The sequence below is a fragment of the Rhinolophus ferrumequinum genome, chromosome 17 (genome assembly GCF_004115265.2).
Source record: "Rhinolophus ferrumequinum isolate MPI-CBG mRhiFer1 chromosome 17, mRhiFer1_v1.p, whole genome shotgun sequence".
In the NCBI taxonomy this organism is placed as follows: domain Eukaryota; kingdom Metazoa; phylum Chordata; class Mammalia; order Chiroptera; family Rhinolophidae; genus Rhinolophus; species Rhinolophus ferrumequinum.
Window position 1 is genome coordinate 10,803,794 of NC_046300.1, and position 25,485 is coordinate 10,829,278.

At 39.8% G+C, this 25,485-nt stretch overlaps 1 protein-coding gene across 1 annotated transcript in view; it reads left to right on the top strand.

Moving 5' to 3' along the window:
• ANO10 (anoctamin 10) overlaps nucleotides 1-25,485 on the top strand; it is a 154,096-nt gene that overhangs the window by 17,523 nt on the left and 111,088 nt on the right. Inside the window, 6 exon segments of the mRNA XM_033132854.1 lie at nucleotides 3,784-3,903; nucleotides 6,496-7,065; nucleotides 8,501-8,556; nucleotides 10,837-10,911; nucleotides 12,404-12,586; nucleotides 23,866-24,057. Coding sequence (XP_032988745.1) covers nucleotides 3,784-3,903; nucleotides 6,496-7,065; nucleotides 8,501-8,556; nucleotides 10,837-10,911; nucleotides 12,404-12,586; nucleotides 23,866-24,057 — 1,196 coding nt within the window.

Sequence of the window (25,485 nt, forward strand, 5' to 3'; positions counted from 1 at the left end):
TTTTTTTATTTTTTTTTTGTAATATAAAAACAAAATCATCTCACTTATGGTCATTCGAAAAACTCTTTATACCATCTGAGATAAGATTCATATTTAAATTGACAAGGCTGGATTTTCAAATTGTGCATTACTTTTTGCTTTTATGTCTTGGAAAATGTATTCCCTAAAATGCTGTCTTGTATTTTTGCATCATTTTAATTTTACATCATCATCTTTGGCTGAAGAATATGCATAATTATAAACTGTGAACTATTTCCAGAGTGTAAATTTTAGAACTAATAAAACCTAGAGGAACTTAAAGTCCTAGATTTTTATTAAGTTAATCCATAGAAATAAGTGAAAAGGATTATTTTCACCTCTAAGTTTTGTGGGAGCCACTCCTTGGGACAGCGCCTTCTCTGAAGCTGATTGGAAGGAGACGCTGCACAGTGCGCTACTCAGTGCGTCCCCATCAGCAAGTAGAGAGCTGGCCAGGACTTTCAGTAGAAACTCCATCATCTTAGGTTTAATTTGACTTTCCCTTGAGATGCAGTGATTATAATTTTGCTTGCCATAATGTTGTGTGTTGATAGAAAGCCTTCATTAAGCAGAGAGCAACATGTGTCATTGTAAACATGATGCTGAGGCAGTTTCGTGGTGCTGTGAGCTGTGCACTTCAGGGCAGCTCATTCTGTCAGACAGCAGACAATGTGGAGGACGAGAAAATGGCTGTATGCGTGACTTAGTTGCCAGTGTTCACGTTGGTGGGCATCCCCTTTCTAGTTTGCTGTGTGAGCTAAGATCTCTTCATACCTCCAGACTCTGTCTTCTCCGGTTCATCCCTACTAGTGAATAGTCATGCAAATAACCTAATGAAAGATTTTCTTTAGAAAGAAGAGTTAAAGAAGCTGAGAATTTCTTATAGATTAGGTGTACCACAAGGATGTCATTTAGTTTAGGTTAAAGCTCTGTTTCAAAATGTCTGTCAGATGATAATCACGTTTTGATGGATGGGATATGACACGTCTCATATTAGGTCTTTTATTATATTATTATTCTTTTAGAACATTATGGTAATTTCTTTTGAATATCTTCTACATACAAGTAGATTGGTGTCAGATACAATCTGTCTTCTAAAATTATTAATCGTCCTTATAAGTATAATGAGTAGATTTCAAGTAAATATCACGTAACAGGCATGTACACAAGATTAAGCTTGATATATTTATATATGTATCTCACTTGGTATTGCATATATATACATATGTACATACATACACTGTGTTTTGCTACATAAATATTTGCTGTTTTTACATTAAGCAGGGTTGAAAACAATACAGGAATATAAAAATGTATTTTGAAAATACAGGTATCCCCGAGAAGGTGTTTTTTACTTATTACGACAAAAGTGGTTTGTTCATACCAGAGTGCTAGAGTTGGGGGGGCTTGGAAGGAGGTGCTGGGTCTGTCTTCATTGTGCCAAGGCTACTGCTAGCCTGTCTTCACTCCCTGTCGGTACTGTGTCCTCGTCACCCCTTTGCATGGGTGATTGGGGACAGCGTGCCATGCCCCTCCCTGTTGCACAGAGACACTGGGAGGAGTTGTAAGATTTTTGTTTTTACTTTTGAAGTAAACACATCACATTAACCAAAGCCAGACGCAATACTGTGTTATTATTGTTATTGCATTATTTAATTTAGAGGGTTCAACTATAAGCCAGTTTACTTAGAGTCTCCTTTAAATTAGATTTTGGTTTGTTTGGCTAATTGTTAAATGGCTATAATAGTAATAACCCTAGTTACTTGACAACAGATCATTCAGCATTCTGGAAGGAAGGAATTTTGGTTTAAGTCTTTCCTGTCTTTGAATAGGCCTGAAGAGTGTCATAGTTTCCTTTGAAGGTAAGGCTCATGTTAATTACATTCTTAGCTGACATGAGGTTAAGGATTAAAAGAAGAAGAAGAAAAAAAAAAACCAACCTCTATTTTTAGAAGCTGAAACCAGAACCATGTTTTTGGCATTGATGAAGAGAAGCCTAGTAATTTAGGACCTGGGGCTTTATAGTCTCTTCGTACTCCTATTTTTAGACGTAGTCAAGCTGGTTTTATGCCTGCCTGGAAAGTCTGCAGTAGAATGGAGTCACTTTTTTTAAAAAAGAACTTAGAAATAGAAAAATAATAATTTAGATGCTGTGAGTTCAAAGTGAAAGAACTTGTAGTAATTGAGAAAGGATAAGCTACAACTATGTGTCAAGAAAAGAATCGGAACAGTTATGGGTGATAGACTTGTCCTCATGTTAAGTGAGGAAAAATCCACCAAAACACTTTAGAACAAAAATATTAAAAAATGGATCGGACAGTGTCAGAGACTGATATAATTTAAACGTATGCCTTTTTCAGTCAATAAGAAGGAGGATTCCATCACAACCCTAGCTTTTTAAAACTTTTCCTCTGTGTAATTTATGTATGAGAAATAATTGTAAGAAGAGCCATATATTAAGAACCAAGAATTTTTTCTTGACCCATACGTTTTCCTATTGTTCTTGTCAGACATCTCCTCTTTATTATCATTTTTTTCATTTCTAAGAAGTTAGGTTTACTTTGAAATACTCTGAGGATTTTATGAGATGGGAGGATACACTGTCTCTCTTTGTTATATGTAGTGTTTTTAAACTGAAAACTTAAATCATGTTTCTCTTTCATGCTGCAGACATTTATTTGTCATTTCTAATTGAGGAGACTGTTGACTGCTATTCTTGTCACCTATCTAGACTAGAAAGATAGGCGATAAGGGAGGCAGGCCTCTGAAGAGCTGAGCTGATAAACCTTAAAGAACTCAAAGCTTATCAATGGATGAAAACAGCAAAACATCCTTCCTTGATGCCAATCCCTTCTTATAAGCAGCCGTATTCCTTAGTAAGAGGCTATACTAGGAACTGGATGGAAAGTACTCCATGTCTCCAGATATGGCATTGGATTCTCCGTGTCTACTGAACACACTTCCTCATAAATATCCACCCAGTGAGTCATTTTAAGTATGGATAGAGAATGCCCCATTTTCGTTTATTATTATGAGGGGATGTTGTATTTGGCTAAATTAGTTTATCGCTTTCACATATGGGCATGCGTGTTAAAACCATACTTAAATGACTTGACAGTAGGAAGTCTTTTTTATTTTATTTTCGTATTTGCTGTTTATGAATGTAAGCCTTTATTATCATATTACAAAAGATGAAAATGATTGAAAATACTCAGTATCAAGAAAGAAAGGAACTACACTATTCTCTTTCACTGTAGTTAGAGAATAGATTAGTAAAATTTTTCTAGGGGCAGTTTTATAATATAGGTCCAAATTTAAAATACATATGCTCTTGGACCTAACAATTTTACTTAAGCATATATAATGAGGAAATAGTAGACAGGTGAGGGGGAAAAAGCATTTATATATATATGTGTATTTTGAAAAATACATATATTTTTATATGTATATTTTGAAGTCTGGGCATACACTAAACTGTTATTTATCATGATTATTTTTTGGAGGAGGGAGAGAATAAACGGGGTCTCTCAAATCCTAATTTGTACATTTCTGTATGGTTTACATCAACTTCTATTGCTTTCATAGTCAAAATAGTAAAGATATTTACATTCTGAGGAACAAAATAAATATACACCTTTGGAGTAGGCAGTAAAAGCTTGCTCTTTGTGTGCACCCCTCTCTTACTGGAGTGGCTTTGCCGCATTTGATGAAGCAGATGAAGCATAGCGTGGACAATCTGAAATCTGTTTTATTTTCCCTCCGCAGTGAGAAGATTGCTCACGTCTGGCATCGTGATTCAGGTGTTTCCGCTACATGATAATGAAGCCCTGAAGAAGCTTGAGGACACGTGGTATACCCGGTTTACTTTCAAGTTCCAACCCGTAGGTATGTGTCCGTATCTGTTCTCTCAGAGAAGAGAAAGACTTGCTAACGAGAAGTCACTGGTCAGCACCGGTGTTACCCCCTTGGGAAGATGCTCTGCGAGGGAGGGCTCACCAGCTGCCTGGGGGAACCAGTTGGGGGGAGGGGAATAAGATGGGCTACCTGACCGATGTATTTACTTCTGTTATGATTTTAGACGGACTGAATTACAAGCTAAATTTCACCAACAACACAGGCAGATCAGAGTGGCCTTCATGAGTACATGTCAAGGTTGGAGAAGGACAGATTTGATAAGAATTTAGTGTGTGAATATTTTGTATTTGAAAATTTCTATTTCTTTAGAGCTAATCATTTGGAGCGAGTCAAGCCGTGCTCATTCCTAGGGGCAAACTAGCAGGCTTAAACAGCTTTCGAGGTAGTTTATAAGTATCTTGGTGTGTATTATTGGATCTATCTGTTTTCTCTGAATACAGTGATAACAACACTCATGATTTTATTTGGTGCATGTTGAACATACTTTGTGTAAACTTATGTCAATATGGATGTTCACATGTTTTGGTTTAGTTACGTTTTTTAAGCATAAGACTTACATTTAAGCTGGTAGATTTCACCATGACCATTTGTAGTGCAGGGGATCCTGCCGACTACGCCAAGTGTCGTGAGGGGTGTCATGCGGGGTCTCTGGTCCCACTCCCCACATAAGAACGCAGGACATGGCGAGGCCAAAAAGGAACACCCACGGAGCCATAGGTAGGGGAGTCACACCACTATACTCTCACTGGCGGCTGGGTTGGAGACACAGGAACCAGGAGCAACACAATTCTCAACCCTCACTGTGCCACTTGCAGGCTCAGCCACCATCTGCTTGCTAGCCCCCATTTTCTGCTAGCCTAGCCACAGCAGTTATATTCATGGCTAATGGCTCATTGGTTACAGCTGACAGCCAACTAGCCACAGCTGCTGGCCATTTGATCACAGTCGATGGCCATTTACTACCTGAGCCAGCACCCTTCTATGTGAGGCCGAGAGCCTGGAAACTGCTTTTTGGGGCTCTGTCCCCACACCATTCCTCTCAGATTTTCTCTAAAGGCCATTTCTCTCTTGATTTTGTTTAAAGGAATCCCTCTAAACTAATTTTCTAATTGCCATTCTCAAAACAAGTATGATAATATTTCAACAATGCACAAAAATTGTTTTTAAGATTAAATTTTGAAATTGTATTATGAATTTTTTTCCTTGCAGTCTGTGAAAGGAACGGTTTTGTTTTTGATAATTCCAGGTGACACAATAGTCATTTTTTGTTCCACTTACGACATTTTTCCCCCCTTTGTTTGGCAGAAAATTAAAATACTGCCTCTAGGATTTGTAAGTGAAGTATCCATTAGGTACTTTTTAGAAAGTAACAGGAGAAGATGAGTTGATGGTGAAGGCTGAGCGGGGTTGTGGTGGTGGGTTTGAGGCCTCGGGAAGTGCTGGGACTGGTAATGGTAGCGGCGCGCAGGCAGGTCTTGAACTTCCCCTTGAGATCGAAAAAGAGAGGTCATCTGATTGGAGCTCAGGACCATGAGCACCTTTTTTTTTTTTTTTTTTTTCATTGCTTGGATAGCATTTAACCTGATCCAGATTCGAGATAACCTCATCATACCCACTGTTTTAATATCTAGCTCCTGGGTTAGCTAGTAAAATTAAGGATAGGAGAAAACAGCTTATCCCAGTTAACTCTAAACCGTATCTATAGACTGATCTGACATATTAGCTTCAAAAAAATTACACTTTGTGTAATTTATCAAGAAATAATAACTCCAACTGCTGTACCTCCCCCGCCCCCTGCATCCCACCCTCGTCGCAGTGCAGGATGCTTTTATAGTCTAGACTCACGTAGATGCGGCTGACAGAGGATGCCATGCTGCTGACCTCTTTTGGATTAGGTAGCTTGTGTCAAGTTCACAGAATAATAACAGTGAGGTTGCTTGGACCTTCAGCCCAGTGCCCATGTAAAGATATAGATAAATGTGTTCCATGGCTGTTCTAGAAGTTAATATATGGAATGTTGTTTTGTGCTTTTGAATAATTTTTCTTCAGTGTATTGAAAAATTTGCCATGACACATTGATGAGAATTTATGTGTGGGAAGGGAGCAGGATACTATGAATGGGGATTCTTCTTTGAAAAGAACACCTATAACTATAATATTAAACTAGGGGAAAAGTGGGGAGCATTAATTAAACCCCTACATTAAAATGGTTCATTGGCCATGGCTGAATTTAAACAAGGACCTTGGAGATTTTAGACAGCCCCAAGGTGGTTTTTTCCTTTGGGAAAAAGGCATCCACGAGATGAGGAAGTAAAGAGGAACCAGAGCTCGAGTGCCTGGCAGAGCCTGGGCCCTGAGCTGGGACAAGTGTCAGGCTCGCTATACAGACAAGTGGGGTCTTTGTACTGCATGGAGGGTATGTTTACCATCACATACTGATTGGGAAATGAAGGTATTAAATGATCCTGACTTACCTAGAAAATGAGTAAACTTACTTGAAATGATAAGAAAAGAAAGTCTTTGGCAGGCTGCACTTAAGGTTTCTTTTTTCTTTCATTACAGACAGAATCCGTGGCTACTTTGGGGAAACGATCGCTCTCTACTTTGGATTTTTGGAATATTTTACCTTCGCCTTAATCCCCATGGCGGTCATTGGGCTGCCTTACTACTTGTTTGTGTGGGAAGATTATGACAAGTATGTGATTTTCGCCTCGTTCAACCTAATCTGGTCCACGGTGATCCTGGAAGTGTGGAAGCGTGGCTGTGCCAACATGACCTACAGGTGGGGGACCCTGGCCATGAAGAGACAGTTTGAGGAGCCCCGGCCGGGATTTCATGGGGTCCTGGGGATCAATTCCGTCACCGGCAGGGAGGAGCCTCTGTACTCCAGCTACAAGAGACAGTTGCGCATTTACCTGGTCTCTCTGCCGTTTGTGTGCCTGTGTCTCTACTTCTCTCTGTATGTCATGATGATTTACTTCGACATGGAGGCCTGGGCCTTGGCTCTACACGAGGACAGCGGGTCCGAGTGGACCAGTGTCTTGTTGTATGTACCCAGCATCATCTATGCCGTCGTCATTGAGATCATGAACCGCCTCTATCGCTATGCCGCCGAGTTTTTAACTTCATGGGGTAAGACTTGATACTTTGCATTTATCTTATTTGCCTGTAAGCAGTATAGTATTGCTCATGTCATAGGATTCATGTAACTGCTGCCTTGCAAAGCAGGTGACGTCGTTCTGGGCTCATTGCAGACACATAAGGAAAAGTTCACGGGCTTTGTGAGCGCCGGTGATCTCCAGGTCATGGTCATCACACGTCCCGTGTGCTGAGCGCTAGTTACTGTGTTCTGGGTGCCCTGCTGAGCACTTATCCACATGTCTCATTCTCACCACCTCGGGACACTGTGAAATAGACACAGATGACCATTTTATGGGTAGAGATACTGAGACTGAACACGGTTTGGACAGCAGATGGTGGAGCCAGCCTAATCCAGCTGGCTCCTTGTCCTAAACCTGCGCATCTAATACTATACTATTGTGTTTTATGCTGAGAATAGATTGAATGATCTTCTTGATACTCTGGCTGAATGAACTATGTCTCAGTATCTGAAAGCCTGTTGTCTAGCTGTGGGGGGCCCAGAGGACTGCCGTTGAACGCAGGGAAGGTGGGTGTTGGCATGTGCACCAGTGCTAAAGGAACTTGGTTATAGTTTAAAAACAGTCCTGATAGGTCATTCACTCTTTATTTATTCACCCAAACAAATAAATATGTTATTATTCCCCAGGCAGAAGCCTAGCCCTTAACTTCATGGGCCAAAGATATTTTAAATTATTTTTATTAGTCATTTAACAACAGCTGCCAACTATTGAGTGCTTTCCTTTGCTGATACTGGGCTACGGTTTTGTATTATTTCTGATCCTGACAGTGACCCTGGGAGCAGGGTCGGGTCAGCCCTGCTTTGTAGGCGAGGAGGCTGAGTATCAGGAGGGTAAGGGCCCTGCCCAGGTCAGGCAGCTGAGTTGGGTTTGGGATCTAGGTGAGCCTAACTCTGCCTCTCTGGGCAAGACGACACTTCCCCTCAGAATCTTCCTTTTTCTTCTTTTGCCACACTGTCCTAGGACCGGCACAGTGTCTCCTCTTCCTACCTAGCTGAGGATGGAAATTTGTTTCCCTTTAGCTTGATCCATTCAAGCCACACGTTCAGAAAACTTTTTTTATTGCCCTACACTTTTGAGATTGCTGTCAGTGTTAGCATTACCACTTATTCAGGGTCTTTTTCTGGGTGTCTAGCTAGGGGATCATTTGCCAACACACCCCACATTTCTTTGTAGAGGTAACTTAAAAATGACTTCCCATGACAATGCTATTGCAGTGCCATGAAAAATGTGTCCTAATCTGAGTTTCTTCCTCGTCTGAAGTTCTTGGTGGGAAGCAGTAGCCATGATTGACTGCGCGGTGTATTTCCTGATGAGGCTTTGGTGTGGGACCTACCTATCCTCAGCACAAGTCTCACAATAGCGTTCCCTTCTCTGAGGGAAATTACCTCTTCTTTTTAATATTTTAGAGAATCACAGATTGGAATCTGCCTACCAGAATCATCTAATTTTGAAAGTTTTAGTGGTAAGTAGAGTTTTTATGTACAACTTCATTTTACTTATGAAACTAATGCATACCATTTCATATTTAGGAATATAAATACAAAGCTTCTAATTTAAGATATCAATATGGCAGTTCATATATTTTGCGCAAATAGGCAAGAATTGATTAGTAAGTGTGCTTACATATGCAGTCAATAATCTTATTACAAATGTGCATGTGAGTTAAGGCTTCAAATGGAGAAACGAGTATTAAAGTCAGTGTCTAGTTATGTGAAAAACGAATTATCCACTTTTTAGTCATGTTTCTCTTCTCTTCTCTTTGGTAACTTGTTTGATTATTTCACTATTCAACAATCCTTCCAGTTAACCCACAATCTGTTTAGTGATGAAACATTGTGATTTTAAAAAAAAAAATTTATTGAAGAAATTTCTAGAGTCCAAGAGGTTCCTAGCTTGCTTTGATGGGTAGGAGGAAAGAGGTAGCGAGACGGGGCATTGTGTACCTTGTTTGCCATTTGTGTACAAGTTCACACATTATGCCTCTTTCCACCGTTATTATAAATAACACAGATATACTGGCTTTAAAGCACCTCATTTATCGAAAGTAACATCAGCCATCTGCAGCGTGACTGAAAGTCAACACAGCACATAGATCCTCTGAACTGTCAGCTGGAGTCAATTTAACACAGGGGATCGAGGCCCCCACTTAGGGTCTTTGTCCCAGCTATGGAAATCATTCTAAGAAGCTCATTTATCTGGTTTTTCAGTCCTTAAAAGATCAGAAACCACCATTGGGAAGGCGTTTAGTTTTCTGGAAATAGGTAAATTTATAGAGGCAAGAGCAGGCAAGGAAATAGATGTCATAAGATGCTAAGAATTCAACAATTTTAGCACTTTGCACATTAGAAAAGGGGCAAGAGGCCATACCTATCTAAAAAGGCTCTGAAGTCTAGCGCTGTGAAATAATTAACATTCAAAATATTGGTACTGAATCAGCAAGGAAGTTATATTCTATGTTCTCTGTGTAGGAAAGCTAGGGAACAGGAAATGCATTAAAAAGATCATTCAAAAAGATTATATGGAACTTTTGCCTTTAGAGGTAACACTCCTTTTGTCTAAAAGAATTCAGTTATTTGTGACGTTATTATTCTCTGACGATATAATGATAGGTGACTGCCTTGTAAAAAGACTCGTAAGTTAGAATCTGCTGTCCTCCATGGTGTTTCTCCCTTCCTTTTTATTCTTATAGGGAGAGCCTTTCTCACCTTCCCAGGCTTTTGCTCTTCTCCGTCTGCTCTCACTTAGCACCCCACCTCTCCCCTGTGGCTCTGTCCATCTAACTGCTCACTCTCAAGTGACTCCCCATTCTGTCATTAAGCACTGCTCACAGTTGTACTCATCCAGTGGCCTTGAGTCTTAGAAAGTGACGCTGCTAAGTAGGAAGTAGCCAGCGTGGGGCAGGGAGGCAGAGAGGGAGCTCATTAGTACAGGGGTAGTAGCTGCAGGTTCTTGAGCAGGAAACTACTTGAAGAAATGGCACTTGTTATAGTGGGATCCCCAGCCCAGAACTGTATGTCGGCCAGGGCAGGGATGTCTCAGGCTTACATAACAGATATGCTCCCAGGCTGGCCTGATTGTTAAGGCCGATCTCTCTTGCTGGTGCCACCCAGCTACCTGGGTGTCTCCTCATGAGGGTGGGGAGTCTCAGATGTGTGGGCACAAAGGGGCTTCCGAGGCTGGGCTGCTTGTGGTTGGGGGCGGGGTCCTTCTTGCTGGTGCTGTCTGGCCATCTTGGAACTCTTTGTGAGACGGGAGTGACCTGACACTGGCAGGGTGGAGGGAGGGACACACATCCCCTGGCAGCTGAACGTCAGTAGAGTGGCCCCGACCAGTCTCCCTCGCCAGTTCTGTGGGTTCCCTGCTGTTGTCAGGGCTCCTGTTCTAAGGAAGTTGGGTGGGGAATGAGCCCACGTGGGCTACCCGAGTTACCAGGTTGAGGGCGGGGAATGCTGGGACTTGGTCTCCCTTTTTGAAGGAACATAAGAGGAGCTGGTGGTGTTCCTTCAATCCTGGGGTCCGAGCCAGTTGGCCTTCCTTTTAGCGCCTTTGGTTGCCTCTTGCGTCATTTCCAGAGTTTATAGATGTGCTTAGTAGAGGAGGAGGGAGAAACAAGTCTGTGCCGTCTTATCTGGCTGACAGAACACTTGACTGGAAGTCCCTCGTTACATTTTTAGACGCTCTATTTACAGATGTAATAAAGGAATGGGAAGCAGCCTTAACTGTAGCTGTGTTTTCTTGGCAGTTCAACTTTCTGAATTGCTTCGCCTCACTCTTCTACATTGCCTTTGTCCTGATGGATATGAAGCTTTTGCGGCAGGTGAGTGAGCATAACGGAACGGTGTCAGCTTTTTAGGTTTTAGAGGGGGTTTCCTGTATTCGGGTGACGTCAGTGTCTTTCCATTATCATTTTGACAAATAAAATCTTTTAAATTTTGTCTATTTCTAAGCCCAATTTTAAATTTAAAAGATTATCAATTGTACTGTGTATCGTACTCAACTGAGAAGAAATTTAGTTGAAGCTAACCAACTTGCAAAACTAATCATATAGGGCAGTAAAATCAAATATATGGTTCATATGTATTTGTATTCGTATAGAATTGTAAAATCAATTCTAACAGCGAAAAAAATATTTTTTGAACTTTTGTGTGTCTCAGGGTGAATGGTGGTTGTTGTAACCTTAAATAAGTCTTACACATTTCATTTTTAAATTAATAAATTGTTAAACTTTAGAGACCAGATCTTATGCAGTGCTGTATTGTTTCTGAAATGCGTAAAAAAGTCTGACATATATTTTGTTGTGTTGCCATTTCTGGATCACATAATAACAGTGAATGTAAGTTGAGTATAAGTTATTGCTTTCTAAGTTCTCTTTTTTAATGCTTGAGTCAGCTATTAGCAAGGGCTGTTCCTTCCTGGTTTCAATATTCTGGGATTGTTAGTGAGCAGAGTATCAAAGCCTAGCCTTCTTAGTATTTATGTGAGAACTTGGGACCATTTTTTGGGAAATTAAAAAAATTTGTGTAACAGAGACTGTTAAAAGATTTTGTAGTTATGGTCCTAACAGCTTGCATAAAAGTAAAATTAAATGTGCTCTTAAGAACTATACTAGATATGTTGCTACTTTTTAAAAATTATTTTTGAAAATTGAAAAAGTTCAAAATAGTACTTTTGAAATTGGTAAGTTGGATGTACATACCCGCTTCAGTCCCACTTTTAGTGTATTAGTGGGGTATGACTTCTCATATCTTATACTTCAGAGAATCTTATTCATTTAACAGGGGATGGGAGAGGATTCTTTGAAAAATAGAATTTCATTACCAGCAAAGATGGTGTGTGATGGAAACACTGATATCCATCTGGGGAAAGTGGAAATTGACACACCACCTCTGGAAACCACTCGAGCAGCTTTGCCAAGGACCTTAATTCGTCCCTAGTAAATCACCAGAGAGGGGGCAAAGATCCATGTACACGGGTACACAGGGAGCAGCATTTCTTTATGTTGTAGCCAGGATGAGTTAACAAAAATACAATTTCTAGGTAATTTGTTCTCCTGCTGACTGACTCATAACTAGTTTACTTTTTTATTATAATCTGTTTGTAGTATAATCTTTATGTATTTTAATCTAAGTCTTTCCCGTGGAAAAACAACAAATTAGAAACACCATTATAACTCCTAGCTTTTCTGATACTAGTTTTTATAACATAACAGTATATTATTTGTTGAAAATTCCATTTTAATGCATAATTATACACACACAATGGCTTTGTTCAGCTATGTTTCCAAAAGTCCCTTGTGTGCTTCTCTTTAGAGCTTGGCCACTCTCCTGATTACGTCCCAGATCCTTAACCAGATTGTGGAGTCGCTTCTTCCTTATTGGCTCCAAAGGAAGCACCACCTGCGGGTGAAGAAGAAGGTGCAGGCTTTAAAGGCGGACATTGATGCTACATTATATGAACAGGTCGTCCTGGAAAAAGAAATGGGAACCTATTTGGTAAGTTGGAATTTTGTTGAATTAAATACTAACCGAATGTGAATGACAGTCATGTACTGAGTTCCACACATACGTATACACTCCTGGTCTCAGACAAGTGCTTTCTAACCGGTTTCCTCACTGGGAACTGCTCTAAAGTTAGAACGATGGGCTATGCATTGAAATGCTGCTGCCTTGAATCTGAAGTTATGCCAGTGACTGATCTTGGCAACTTACGTGACTGCTCTGTGAGGGAGGTGGGCCGGGCTGCTTCAGAGATGACAGAGCAAGGGAGTGGTGGGATGGCCGAGCAGACGCAGCGGCATTGCTTGCCCTTGACACTTCAACCTCAAAGGAAAGGTGGAAACCCATCGCTAAAATGGAAGGCCGAACTGAAGTGTAATTTATAGTTTAAATTACTTGGCGCTATTGTAAATATAAAACAGTTCCTCTAAGATAGAATTTATGAGTTATTTTTAGGAACTACAAATAGATCACTGGAGGTTCATAAAACCTAACCATATATCTAACAAACTTTCATTGAGCTCTGACTACACTCACTGTTTCTGTGTTTGGTGGAGGGCAGCTTGGGATCACGTTTGCTTTCTCTCACTGTTTCTTCTATCCTGCGCCTTCCTTCTTGGTATGTTATATTCTTCTTAGTGAAACAGATCCTTCAGGAGCTCACTCAGTGATGGTCCATTGTCATTAAACTTTCATAGTCTCGTTTTTCATTTTGAATAAACTGGTCTCCTGATTATTGAATTTCTTGGGTGACTTTCATAGTTTTTCTCGTGTATTTCTTGAGTCGGAATTTTCTCTCTCTCTCTTTCCCCCTCTCTCCCTCTCCCTATCTCTTTCTGCTCACTTCCTTATTTTTGCAGTCTCCCCTCTCCACCCTGGGCTTCCAAGGCCCTGGTCCAGAACCAGGTTTTTGTAGCCTAGGGCTCCTATCTTGTGGTTTTGCAGAGCCAGTCCTGGAGCCAGTAGGTAGGAAGCTGTTGACACAACCTGTGGTTCCAGGGCAGCAGCTGTGACTTTTTTCAGCCCTGCTTCGTAGGCAGGGGACCCTGGTTTGGCTCAAGCAGGTTCTAGTTATACCCTAGAGGAGTGTGGTGCCTTTGGTCCACCTGCCCCCCGGGATACAGAACCAGCTCAGCCAGCCCGTGGACTTGAGGCCTGGCCAGCCTCCTGCTTATCACCCTGCATTTTGTTCCATTTCTGGCTTATACAGTCGATTGTCTTGTTTTTGAGTGGTGACTTGTCTTTTGATTAAAATATACATAGTACAAGCATATGCACTAGCATTTCCTATCATTGCTGTGTTTGGGGGAGAAGGTGATTCAAAGGATAAACTTCTAGCACATCTTGACCAACAACACTATTTATGTTTATGTATGAAGTGTCAGAGAAAACACACACATATGGACATGTACACACAGGCACGCACACGTGCACACACACAGACACACACACATGCAGGGAGAGTTGAATAAAAGGAGCACATGAGCAGAATGTGGGGCCATCTTACCTGAACTGGATGAGTTCTGGCTTTTATTGTGGATTAAAAATTCAGTCTAGTTCACACTGGGTCAGAATCCTTTCCTTGCTTGTTCTGAGGAGTGGGATTTTTAGCCATAGTGCTTTTTCATCTTCACTCCCTTATAGAAACTAAGCTGGCAGTCTGGCCCCTGGGTTCTTGATTCCGTCCCCTCTTTCACCAGGGCCACCTGGCCTTCCTGTGTTTTCTGCTTCCTCTTTCTACCTGCCCCAAAGATTAACAATGGTCCTACAACCAAACCCTTCACACCCTCTGCTGCGTGTGCCTGTCTTCCCTGCCTCTCACAGTTTCTTGAAATAATTCTCCATATTATTGTCTCTACGTCCCTACTTTTCTTCCTGTGCGCACTTAGAATCTGCTTTCAGCTTTTCTTTTTCTCTGAATTGTTTGGGCAAACATCATCATCCCCTAAAGTGCCCTAAACCAAATTCATTTTCTTCCCCAGATCAATTTCTGCTCCTTTTCCTCTGGCTCACTGAATGGTATACAATAATTCAAATAATATGCCCTTCATCCAAGCAATTTTAATTTACCTAAGAACCATATGCTAATAAGGTGATACTGCCAGAATCTAAGTTCTTACCTTTTTGGCATCTCATGACATCTGATAATACCTTTATGCAGGAAGGTAAGGTAGGCATTGCTTTTCCCATGTTAGAAATAGCTCTGTGTCATTAACCACTTGGTGACTAACTCAGGAACAAGATTCAAGGCTTTGCTTTTCCAATTCAGAGTCTTTATTTTTCAGCCCGGGTTCTCTGCTGTGAAGTAAACACTGCACTGATTTCCCTTGTAGGTCCCGGGTCTGTGAGTGAACCGAGGGTTAAAAGCACCACTCCCTAACCTGCTTGCAGGGCCCAGTGAGATCTGACCCGCTTTCCCTATCTCCTACAAGGCCATCCTTTGCTCGCCACTCAAGCATCACCAGACATTTGCTCCTTCAGCTCTGTCCATGTACTTGGAGAGGGGAGATGCGCTGGGTCACATTGGTTTTAGATCATTATTTGCTGTGCACGGATCCTTCCCCCGGGTGCATTTTTCTCTTCACTGCAGTCAGGGAACTTAGAACGGCATTTTCTGTAACCTCATCCTGACTGCTATGTATGGATCTAAAATAATGTTGCCAAGCTTTGAGGGAAAGCAGTTTGACTGAAACTTAAAAAAACGTTATTATAACAGTAATACTTGCTCACTCAGTGTAGACAACTTGGAACGTGGAGGACAGAGGAAATGCCCCATGATGTCCCCACCAGGAGCAATCAGTCCCCTAGGGTCCCCTGACCTGCTCCATCAGCCGCGGGCTAAAGCCATGTAGTGGCTCAGGCCTTTGCTGTCCCTCTCCTGAGAACTGCCGGTTCATATCCAGCGGCATCGCTGCGTGAGACTGAAATTTCATGATGGATATTCCAGCTGGAACAACATACTGCCTTCTAGTAACTAGACGTTAAAGAGGTTTCACAAACATGTAAACGAGTGCCACTCTCCACACTAAACATTTTTTGCTTCGGAAGTGTCATTATTTTTCAAACAATATTTATTCATGTTAATATGTTTTTGTGATTTAAATGAATTGGGGAGAAATATTTTTTAAAGCTCTGATTTTCCATTTTTACTATGGTAAACATCACTGGGTATAACTCCTATAAACAAAAGGTCTTTGGTCTTAATAATTTGCATGAGTTTAGGGCTTCGGAGACCAAAAAGTTTGAAAACTGCAAATCTGGAATAATTCCCCAGGCTTTTTTGTTTTGCCCGGCATTGGCTTTTGTGAAGTCAGTTTATCCTGTGATTTCCTCACAAAATTCAAGTTCAGCGATTTGGCAGGTGCGCCTCCAGTGCATTCCATCAGGAGGCGCTGAGGTCAGGTTGTCCCTTGAGTGGGGCTGCTTTGTTCAGTCACTTGATTGACCTGGTGACAGGCAGATGGCAGAGGTTCTTTTCACTGTGGAATGAATAAGCTATCTGTGGATTGATGCTTTGAGACTGTCCTGTTCCCTATAAATGGCAGCGCTTTGAAAATGGTTTATAGTTGTTGGTTGCTGATATATGGGAATGCTGTTGCTTTTTTGTACCTTTTCCCAGCAATTTTGCTGAATTCTCCTATTATTTCCAATATTTTTGTAATTTTATTGGATTTTGTATGTAGACAGTTGTTTCAGCTATTTTAGCTAAGTAACAATGGCCGTATTCTTTTTTCCTTCAGTCTTTATATTTTTTGTTTTCTATTGGGCTCATGAATATGTTCAATACAATTGGGACAGAAATAGTTACAATAGGAATTTTTATTTTGTTCCTGATTGTTTTTTCTTTTCACCATTGGGTGTTATGTTTGTTCCATGTTTCTTGGTAGATAACTTTTTATCAGTTTAGAAATGTTCTTTTCTCTTTCTTATTTGCTAAGAGTTTTTATTGTGAATGTGTTCAATTTTATCACATGCCATTATTTGCTTCTATTAAGTTTATCATAATATCTTCTTTATTATTTTCATTTACATTAATACATTTCCTAGTGGAACACTGTGTTTGCATTTAAATAATTGACTCCAGTTGTTCAGTATTTGTAAATATACATTGTTTTGGTGAATATGCTAATCCTTTATTTGGGGTTTTTGTGTCGTTTGCTCATAGTTTTCCTTTCTCAATCAGAGGGTCGAGTCTCTGTGTTATTTATCACAAAGCTCTTTTTCTAACACAGAGCCTGGCATTTCGCAGACGCTCAGTATACTACTGAATAAAGAACAGTATCAGGAAAAGCACCACCCAGCCCCTAATGTCTGTGAGCTGCCTGTTGACTTCACTTTATATTTCTTTCTTTGTCAGTCAGTCAGATCCGCACCAAAGTAATGTGCTCAGCCTGGTGAACCCCGAGACAAGGCGTTTCTGCAGGGGTGGTGTGAGGAGCAAGTGGGATAGATCACCTGGAACGTGAAACTTTGTTTTCATACCTTTCATAAATTGGATATGTAAAATTAATTACGATTTTCACAAAAATACCATAGTATTCTTAAGAACTGCTTTGTTCTTAAAGTTTGTATGTGGGTTCTTAGAATTGTCTTAGTTGGTCTTAGCTAACTTGCAGCTAATGGGGCAGCGTGTGTCTTCGTTAATGGATTTTTATTTTAGTATGTGATTGTTTACTTTGTTAAATCTTCATTCTTTTCTTGTTGTTAGATTATGTCCCTGGTATACTAAAGTGACTAACGCAAACATGCTCAGAAGTGTAAAAGTACTGAGAAAGTGTTAACATGTAAATAGGACCACTCAGAATCCCCTTGTGAGATGGAAACATGGAAGGCGGAGTACACTGCCTTGTGGAGAAGTGATCCCCAGGTGTTGTGTGCTAGAAATGCCAGGAAGACCTTGGCATGACTTCCGGGACTGCCCAATGGCACATCTGAGAGAAATTGTCTGCACATCTCTGCAGAGGCTCAACCTTACACTTCATGAGCTGAAGCAGCACAATTTTGAAAGCTGAGCTTAGGCTGTGAGGATTTCTTTAGACCAAATTGTGGTAACAATGGCTTGATTGCTAAGATTTTTTACTTTCTGTATTTTTGATTACTTCACGCTTCAGAGAAGTAAATTGATGCCCTATCACTGGGCATATTTTAAAACCACATCTGTATGCTGCCACACACCATAAGGGAATGCGTTCTAGGGCCACATGCAACTCAAGAGTGGTTTAGAAACTGCTCACCACTGAAACCTCAGCTGAGTGTCAACCTGCCGGCTCCCAGCACATAAGTTTGGTAGGCCTTGAAACCTGCCAGTGAGACTCTCTTGCCAGAATCCTTGGGTTCAGGCTTCATCCAGTGGTCCAGAGCATCTGAAGGAAGTACTTCCTGACATTCCTAATACTCTATAACTATGTTTGGGTATTTTCTGTTTTAGTGAAATATAAAATAAGAAAAGAAACTGACTAGAAGTGGAATCTGACTTTTACCAGAGTTCTCGGCTGCTGAACCCAATACGCATATTTTGGTGAAAGACTGACTCTGAGATGCAATAATAATAATTACTCATTTTTAAATAGTAGTGGTTAAATTGCTTTACAAATGAGCATTTTTCTGAAACTGGAGTTGTCATGCATGTGCATTGAGGAGGCCCGAGGAGGCCACATGTTGGCAAGTGTGGCCTTGGGCATCAGGAGGGCTGGTCTGCCGTCTCCGTCAAAGCACGACAGGCAGCGCTGCTCTGTTTCTCTTGGGTGAGAATTAATGTGATACTGTGAACAGCGGGCATCTAGTGAGGCATTCGAGTAGCACATCACTGTGTCCTGTTGAAATGTGGTGACGGTACTCAGGTGACAACTCAGAGTCACCCATGCCCCCGCCTCCTGCTTCAATGAAAGGTTTCTTTGTCTGTTTAGTAAAGATCCCCACAACAGTGCTGGGGTGTAGCTCTGTTTATCATCATTTCTTCCATGAAAGGAAACCTAGGCTTTTGGGAACTTAAGCCACTGGCCCAAGGTTACACGGCAAGGAGTGAAGGTGCTGCAGTTTGAAGGCAAGGCAGCTTGACTCCAAATCCTGGGCTGGTAGTAAGAATTTACGTATGTTATGGTATCAAATTAAAAGAAAAAAAGTCACTTGAAACCTACATAATTTTACTAATCATTGTCACCCCAATAAATTTAATAAAATAAAAAAAATTAAATTAAAAAAAGCTGTAAGAAAAAAAGATTGCTAAATAACTTACCTCATACTGTTCATATCTCCTCCCCCTCCAATGGAGGGTATGTAACAACTACATATACCCCTTTCTTCCTTTGGACTAAACAAACCTTGTAACACATATCAGAAAGGTTTTTAAACGTAGTTTCTAAGGGGTTTTTCTTCATGCTTCTGTAGTTCCCTTGTTTCTGCGGTGGACTCCTTTCTTTGGCCTCTTTGTATCTACTTCTGCTAGGGTAACTGGAGAGCTTCCTTCTTGTTATCAGCTCTTATTTGTCCCTTTAAAAAAAAAATTGAGATAAAATTCACATACCACAAAAATTCACCATTTTAAAATCTACAATTTTGTTTTCGTTTTTGGGGAAATTCACAAGGTTGTATGTCCAGCCCTCACCACTGTCTAATTCATCATCAAAACAAAACTCCATACCGATTAGTAGTCACACCTTCCCCCATTCTGGCAACCACTAATCTACATTCTGTCTATGGCTTTACCTGTGCTGTGCATTTCATGTAAATGAATCATATCATATGTGGTCTTTTGTGTCTGGCTTGTTTCACTAAGCACACTCTTTTCAAGGTTCATTCATGCTGTAGCATATATCAGTATTTCATTCCCTCTTATGGTTGAATAATATTTTATTGTATGGATAATCTACACTGTGTTTATCCATTCATCAGCTGATACACATTTGGATTGTTTCCACCTTTTGGCTGTTGTGAATAATGCTGCTACAGACATTTGTATACAAGATTTTGTATGAACATACATTACCATATACTGGGTCATATGTTAACTTTATATTTAACTTTTTGAGGAACTGTTTTCAAAAGCTGTGGTCCCATTCTACATTTCAACCAGCCATGTATGAGGGTCCCATTTTTTCTACCTCACCGACACTTTATATACAGAGGGTGCCCAAAAAGTGCTAAAAAAAAGTATACAGGAAGGAAAAGAAAGGAAAAAACTGGATTAAAATTATGCTGATGGTAACCAATTTGAATTCCTCTTATAATTGCAGAAGTCAAATGTGACTTGTATTCGTCTTTTGTTATTGGTATATATTGAGTATTACAATTTTAATACAGTTTTTCCTTGCTTAAAACGTGTATACATTTTTTTGGCACCCTCTGTGTGTGTGTGTGTGTGTGTGTGTGTGTGTGTGTGTGTGTGTGTGTATTTTTTTTTTTTTAATCATAGCCATTCTATTAGGTGTGAAGTGGTATTTCACTATGGGTTTGATAGGCATTTTCATAATGCCTAAATATATTGGTCATCTTTTCATTTGCTTTTTGGCCATTTGTATCTCTTCTTCAGAAAAATGTATATTCTTTGCCCACTTTTAATTGGGTTATGTGTTTTTATTATTGAGTTGTAAGATTTCTTCATATATTTTGAATATAAATTTCTTATCAGACACATGATTTTCAAATATTTCCTCCCATTCTGTAAGTTATCACTTTACTTTCTCGGCAGTGTCCTTTTATGCACAGAAATTTTTAATTTTGATGAAGTTAGATTTCTCTCTTTTTTTCTGTTACTTGTGCTTTTGGTATACTATCTAAGAAATCATTGCTAATCCAAGGTCAGGAATGTTTACTTTTCCATTTTCCTCTAAGAATTTTATAGACTTAGCTCTCACATTTAGATCACTGATCTATTTTAAGTTAGTTTTTGTAGACAGTGCGAGGAAGGGGTCCAAATTAATTCTCTTGCATGTGCATATCGCGTTGTTCCAGCACCATTTGTTGAAAAGACCATTCTTTCTACATTAAATGATCTTGGCACCCTTGTTGAAAATCAGGACCATAGATTTATGGGTTTATTTCTAGACTCTCAATGCTATACCATTGACCTGTATTTCTATCCTATTCCAGTACTACACTATCTTGATTATTGTAGCTTTGTAGTAGATTTTCAAATCAAGAAGTGTGATTTCTCCAACTTTGTTTTTGTCAAGATTGTTTTGGCTATTCGGGGTTTCTTGCAATTCCATATGAACGGTAGGATTAGCTTGTCCATTTCTGTAAGTAAATGTTATTGGAATTTTGATCAGGATTGCATTGAATATGTTGATCACTTTGGGGAGCATTGCCATCTTAACAACATTAAGCCTTCTAATCCATGAACATGGAATGTCTTTCCATTTATTTAAATCTTCTTTAATTTATTTCAGCAGTGATTTGTAATTTTCAGTGTACAAATCTTACACTCCGTTTGTTAAACTTATTACTGTTTTATTCTTTTCGAAGGTATTATAAATAGAATTTGTTTTCTTAATTTCATTTTCAGATTGTTCATGCTGTATAGAAATACCTTTGATTTGTGTATATCGATCTTGTATCCTGCCACCTTACTGAAGTTGTTTATTGGGTCTAATAATTTTTTGTGGGTTCTTTAGGGTTTTTTGTATATAAGATCATGTCTTTTGCAAGTAGAAACAGTTTTACTTCTTTTCTGCTCTGGATGCCTCTTATTTCTTTTTCTTGCTTAATTGTACTGGCTAGAACCTCGAGGACAGTGTTGAATAGAAGAATTGAGAGCAGACATCCTAGTCCTTTTCCTGATCTTGGAGGGAAACTTTCCGTTTTTCCCCATTAAGTATGATGTTAGCTGTAGGTGTTTGTAGATTTATCAGGTGGAGGAAATTCCCTTATATTACTCATTTGCTGAGTGTTTTTATCATGAAAGGGTGTGGATTTTTTTTCTGTGTCTGTTGAGATGATTATATATATTTTTATATATAAAGATATATAAAGGTCTATATATGTTGTTTATTCTATTACTGTAGTATGTTACATTGATTGATACTCATATGTTGAACCAACCTCACAATTCTGGGATAAATCCCACTTGAGCACAGTACATAATCCTTTCAACATGCTGTTAGATCCAGCTTGCTAGTACTTTATTGTTGATTTTCCCATCTCTATTCAGGATTTATTGTTCTGTAGTTTTCTTTCATAAATTAGTTGGGAAGCGTTTCTTCCTTTTCTTATTTTTGAAGACTTTGTGAAGAATTGGCGTTTAATTCTTCTTGAAGTGTTTGATAGAATTCACCAGTTTCTTTGTGAGAAGTTTTTGATTACTAACTCAATCTTTTTACTTGTTAAGGTCTGCTTAGATATTCTATTTCTTCTAGAGTCACTTTTAATAGTTTGTGTCCTTTTAAGAATTTACCCATTTCATCAGGTTGTTTAATATTACTCTTGACATACAATTTTCATAATATTTCCTTATGATTCTCCCCACCACTCCCACCCCTTCCCCACCAACTCCCTGTAAGATCAGGAGTCAGTCCCGTCTGTCATTCCTGATTTTAGTAACTTGAGTCTTCTCTTTTTCTTGCATGCTCTAGGTAATGATTTGTCCATTTTGTTGATCTTTTCAAAAAACCAACTTTTGGTTCGATTGTTCTCTGTTGTTTTTCTGTTTTGTTTATTCCACTCTAATCTTTATTATTTATTTCCTCTGCTTACTTTAGGTTTAGTTAGCTCTTCTTTTTCTAGCTTCTTACGGTGAAAATATTCAATTGCCCTGAGATCTTTTTTTTAAAACAAAGGCATTTGCAGCCATGAATTTCCCTCTGAACACTGCTTTCACAGTTTCCCATAAGTTTTGGTATGTTGTATGTTCATTTTCATTCATCTCAAAAATATTTTCTAAGTTTTCTTGAGACTTCTTTTTGATTCATTGTTTTTGTTTTTGTTTTTGTTTTTTAGGTATGTTGCTCAGTTTCCATATAATATGTGATTTCCCAAATTTCCATCTGTTATTGATTTCCAGTTTCATTCCATTGTAATTGGAGAGCCTTTTAAATTTGTTGAGAATTGTTTTATGGCCTAACATAGCATCTATCCTGAAGACTATTCCATGTGTACTTGAGAAGAATGGGTATTCTGTTGCTGTTGGGTTGAGTGTTCTAGAGACGTCTGTTAGGTCTCTGTTTTGTGTTAGGGCATGCCTTCAACATTAAGCCTGGAAGTTTAAAAGTCTTCCTTAGTATTCACTTTCTGCTTATACAGATCCTCAAGGTCAGTCAGAGGTGAGATCTTAGAGCCTCCTCAGGTCTTTCCTAAGCTTATGCAAGATCCTATGCATGTGCCTGGATCTTAATTCCCAGGAAAATGTTCAAGCTTTTTAAAACTTCTATGGATATCTCATTCCTCAGCTTTTCTTCCTGAGCTCCCTGGCTAATCTGTTGTTTGCCCCAGTTACTACCCATCACCTCAGGCAGACTTCATGTTAAAACATTCAGCTGACGTCCCTAGGGAGAAGCCTTTAGGGCTTGCTGAGAGAGACTCAGTGAGGTTGAATAAAGACAAGCCTTTTGAGTGGAGTCTAACAGGTACCACTAGCCAGGTCAGATAATGACTTCCCTTTGGGAACAGGCTTTTCAAGTCCTGCAGCTCCATTCTGCTCCCTCAGGTAGTGGGAATGCACGTTGTTATTTTTCAAGGCTGCTGCAATGCTGGGGAGCAGGAGGGAAGACTTGAGTCAATTGAAAGGCTACAAGATTGAGTTGTTTTTCTTAACTAAATGCTGCCCGGATTGCTGCAAGCCTTTGGTTAATTTCCAGAGTACTGAAAAAGTTGATTCTGACAAATTTTGCCTTTTTGTTGTTGTTGCTTTTGTGGAAGGGTGAACTTTTGGAGGTCCTTACATTTCACTGGCATCACCACCATCAATGTTGTAATGGACGGTTAGGGACAGAGACACTGGGGTGCCCACGATGTGAGGGGGCCATCGTGTACGATTTCTAACAATGATGTTACATCGTTCCTTTTTCTTGGTCAAGAGCAAATTTCTTTAGCTTTGCTGTTGTTTACCTTGGAAAAAGTGTAATAGTTCAATGATTTGGCATAAGACAAGCAGCTAAATCACATTTTCATTCTTTATTTCAAGGACTTCCATATAAAATTGCCTTTTAATTTAAATAAATTCTGTTATTGAGAAGAAGGAATTGGGAGAAACTCTTTGAGATTTTTTTTTGGTTAGAGGCTGATACCACGATTACTATATGATATTAAAACAATGCCTGTTTTCCTGTGTTTCACATTTTCAGGGTACCTTCGATGATTACTTGGAGTTATTCCTGCAGTTCGGTTATGTGAGCCTTTTCTCCTGTGTTTACCCATTAGCAGCTGCCTTCGCTGTGTTAAACAACTTCACCGAAGTTAATTCAGATGCTTTAAAAATGTGCAGAGTCTTCAAACGTCCATTCTCAGAACCTTCAGCCAGTATTGGTGTATGGCAGGTAATTATTTGAGAAAAAATTATTCTTTAAAAGAAGCAGCACAGTGAGGCATTGTGTTGTTTTTGGTTTTTGGATTTTGTTTTAAAAGAAGCCCTAAGGAGAGATTTGGGAAAACTGGATTTTACCCTTGCTCTGCCACAAACTAGCTGTGTGACTTCAGTGAGTCATTAACTTTCTCTGGGCCTTGTTTTTCTTATCTTTCAAATTCAGGGTAGGGGTGAGGGAGGTAAAATATAATCTCTGTGACTCCTTTCAGATGTAAAACTTGGCCAGTTTTCTAGGAGAGTCGCCAGCTGGGACTTCCCTCACTGAGTGATAATGAGGCCCTCCTCACTGCAGATTAGTGGAGGTCACCTGGGGAGGTTGGACTTTCACTCCCACCTGGCAGTGATAAGGTTCCTTTTTCAGTCCCTGCGGAGGTGGTTTCAGAGGAAGCCTAGTGGAGAGTCAGGACTTTCACCACCACCCAGGACAATGGAGGCCACAGGGGAGCACAAATGAGGAGTGTGTACCTCTGTCAGCAAAAGCGGTATCGGCGAGTCAGAACTCTCGGGAAGTCAGAACTCTCCCCACTGTCCAGCAATAATGAGGACCCACTCCTCACCTTGCGTGTCAGTGGTGCCCAAATGGAGAACCAGGACGTCTGTACCTCCATCTGGTAGTAAGAAGATTGATTGCCTTCCCCCTGCTGGAGTGGTATCCGAGGACCCACCTAAAAGGAATGTTTAAATAAAATCGAGAGTCTTATAACACCCCAAATATTTAGGTTTCTCTAACAAAAAAATCACTCCTCGTACCAAGAACCAGGATGATACCAAACTGATTAAGAAAAGGCAATCAGCAGATACCACCACCAAGATGACACAGATGTTAGAAATATCAGACAGATTTTAAAGCAGCCATGATAAAAATGCTTCGGCCAGCAATTACACACCTAAAACAGGTAAAAAAAAAAAAAAAAAAAAAAAAAAGAATTAGAAAACTCAACAAAGAAATAGAAGATAAAAAGAAGAATCAAATGGACATTTTAGAAGTGGAAAGTGGAGTAACTGAAATAAAAAGCTCAGTGGATGGGTGCGATAGCATAATGCACCCATTATGCTATTACTGGGACAGAGAAAAGAATCAGGAACTGGACAATAGAACTATAGAGATTACCTGATCTGAACAACAGCGAGACAATAGACTGGGAAAGTAAATATAGCCTCAGAGACCTGTGACCCAACAAAAAATCTAACGCACCTGTTATTGGAGTCCCAGAGGAGAGGAGAAAGAATGGGGATGGGGCAAAAGAGTACTTGAAGGTGAATGGGCCGAACTTTTCGGATTTGGCAAGAGAACTACAAAGGAACAGGTTCAAGAAGCCAAGTGAACCCTAAACAGGATAAACCCTAAGAAGTTCGTGCTGAAACGCATGGAAATTAAACA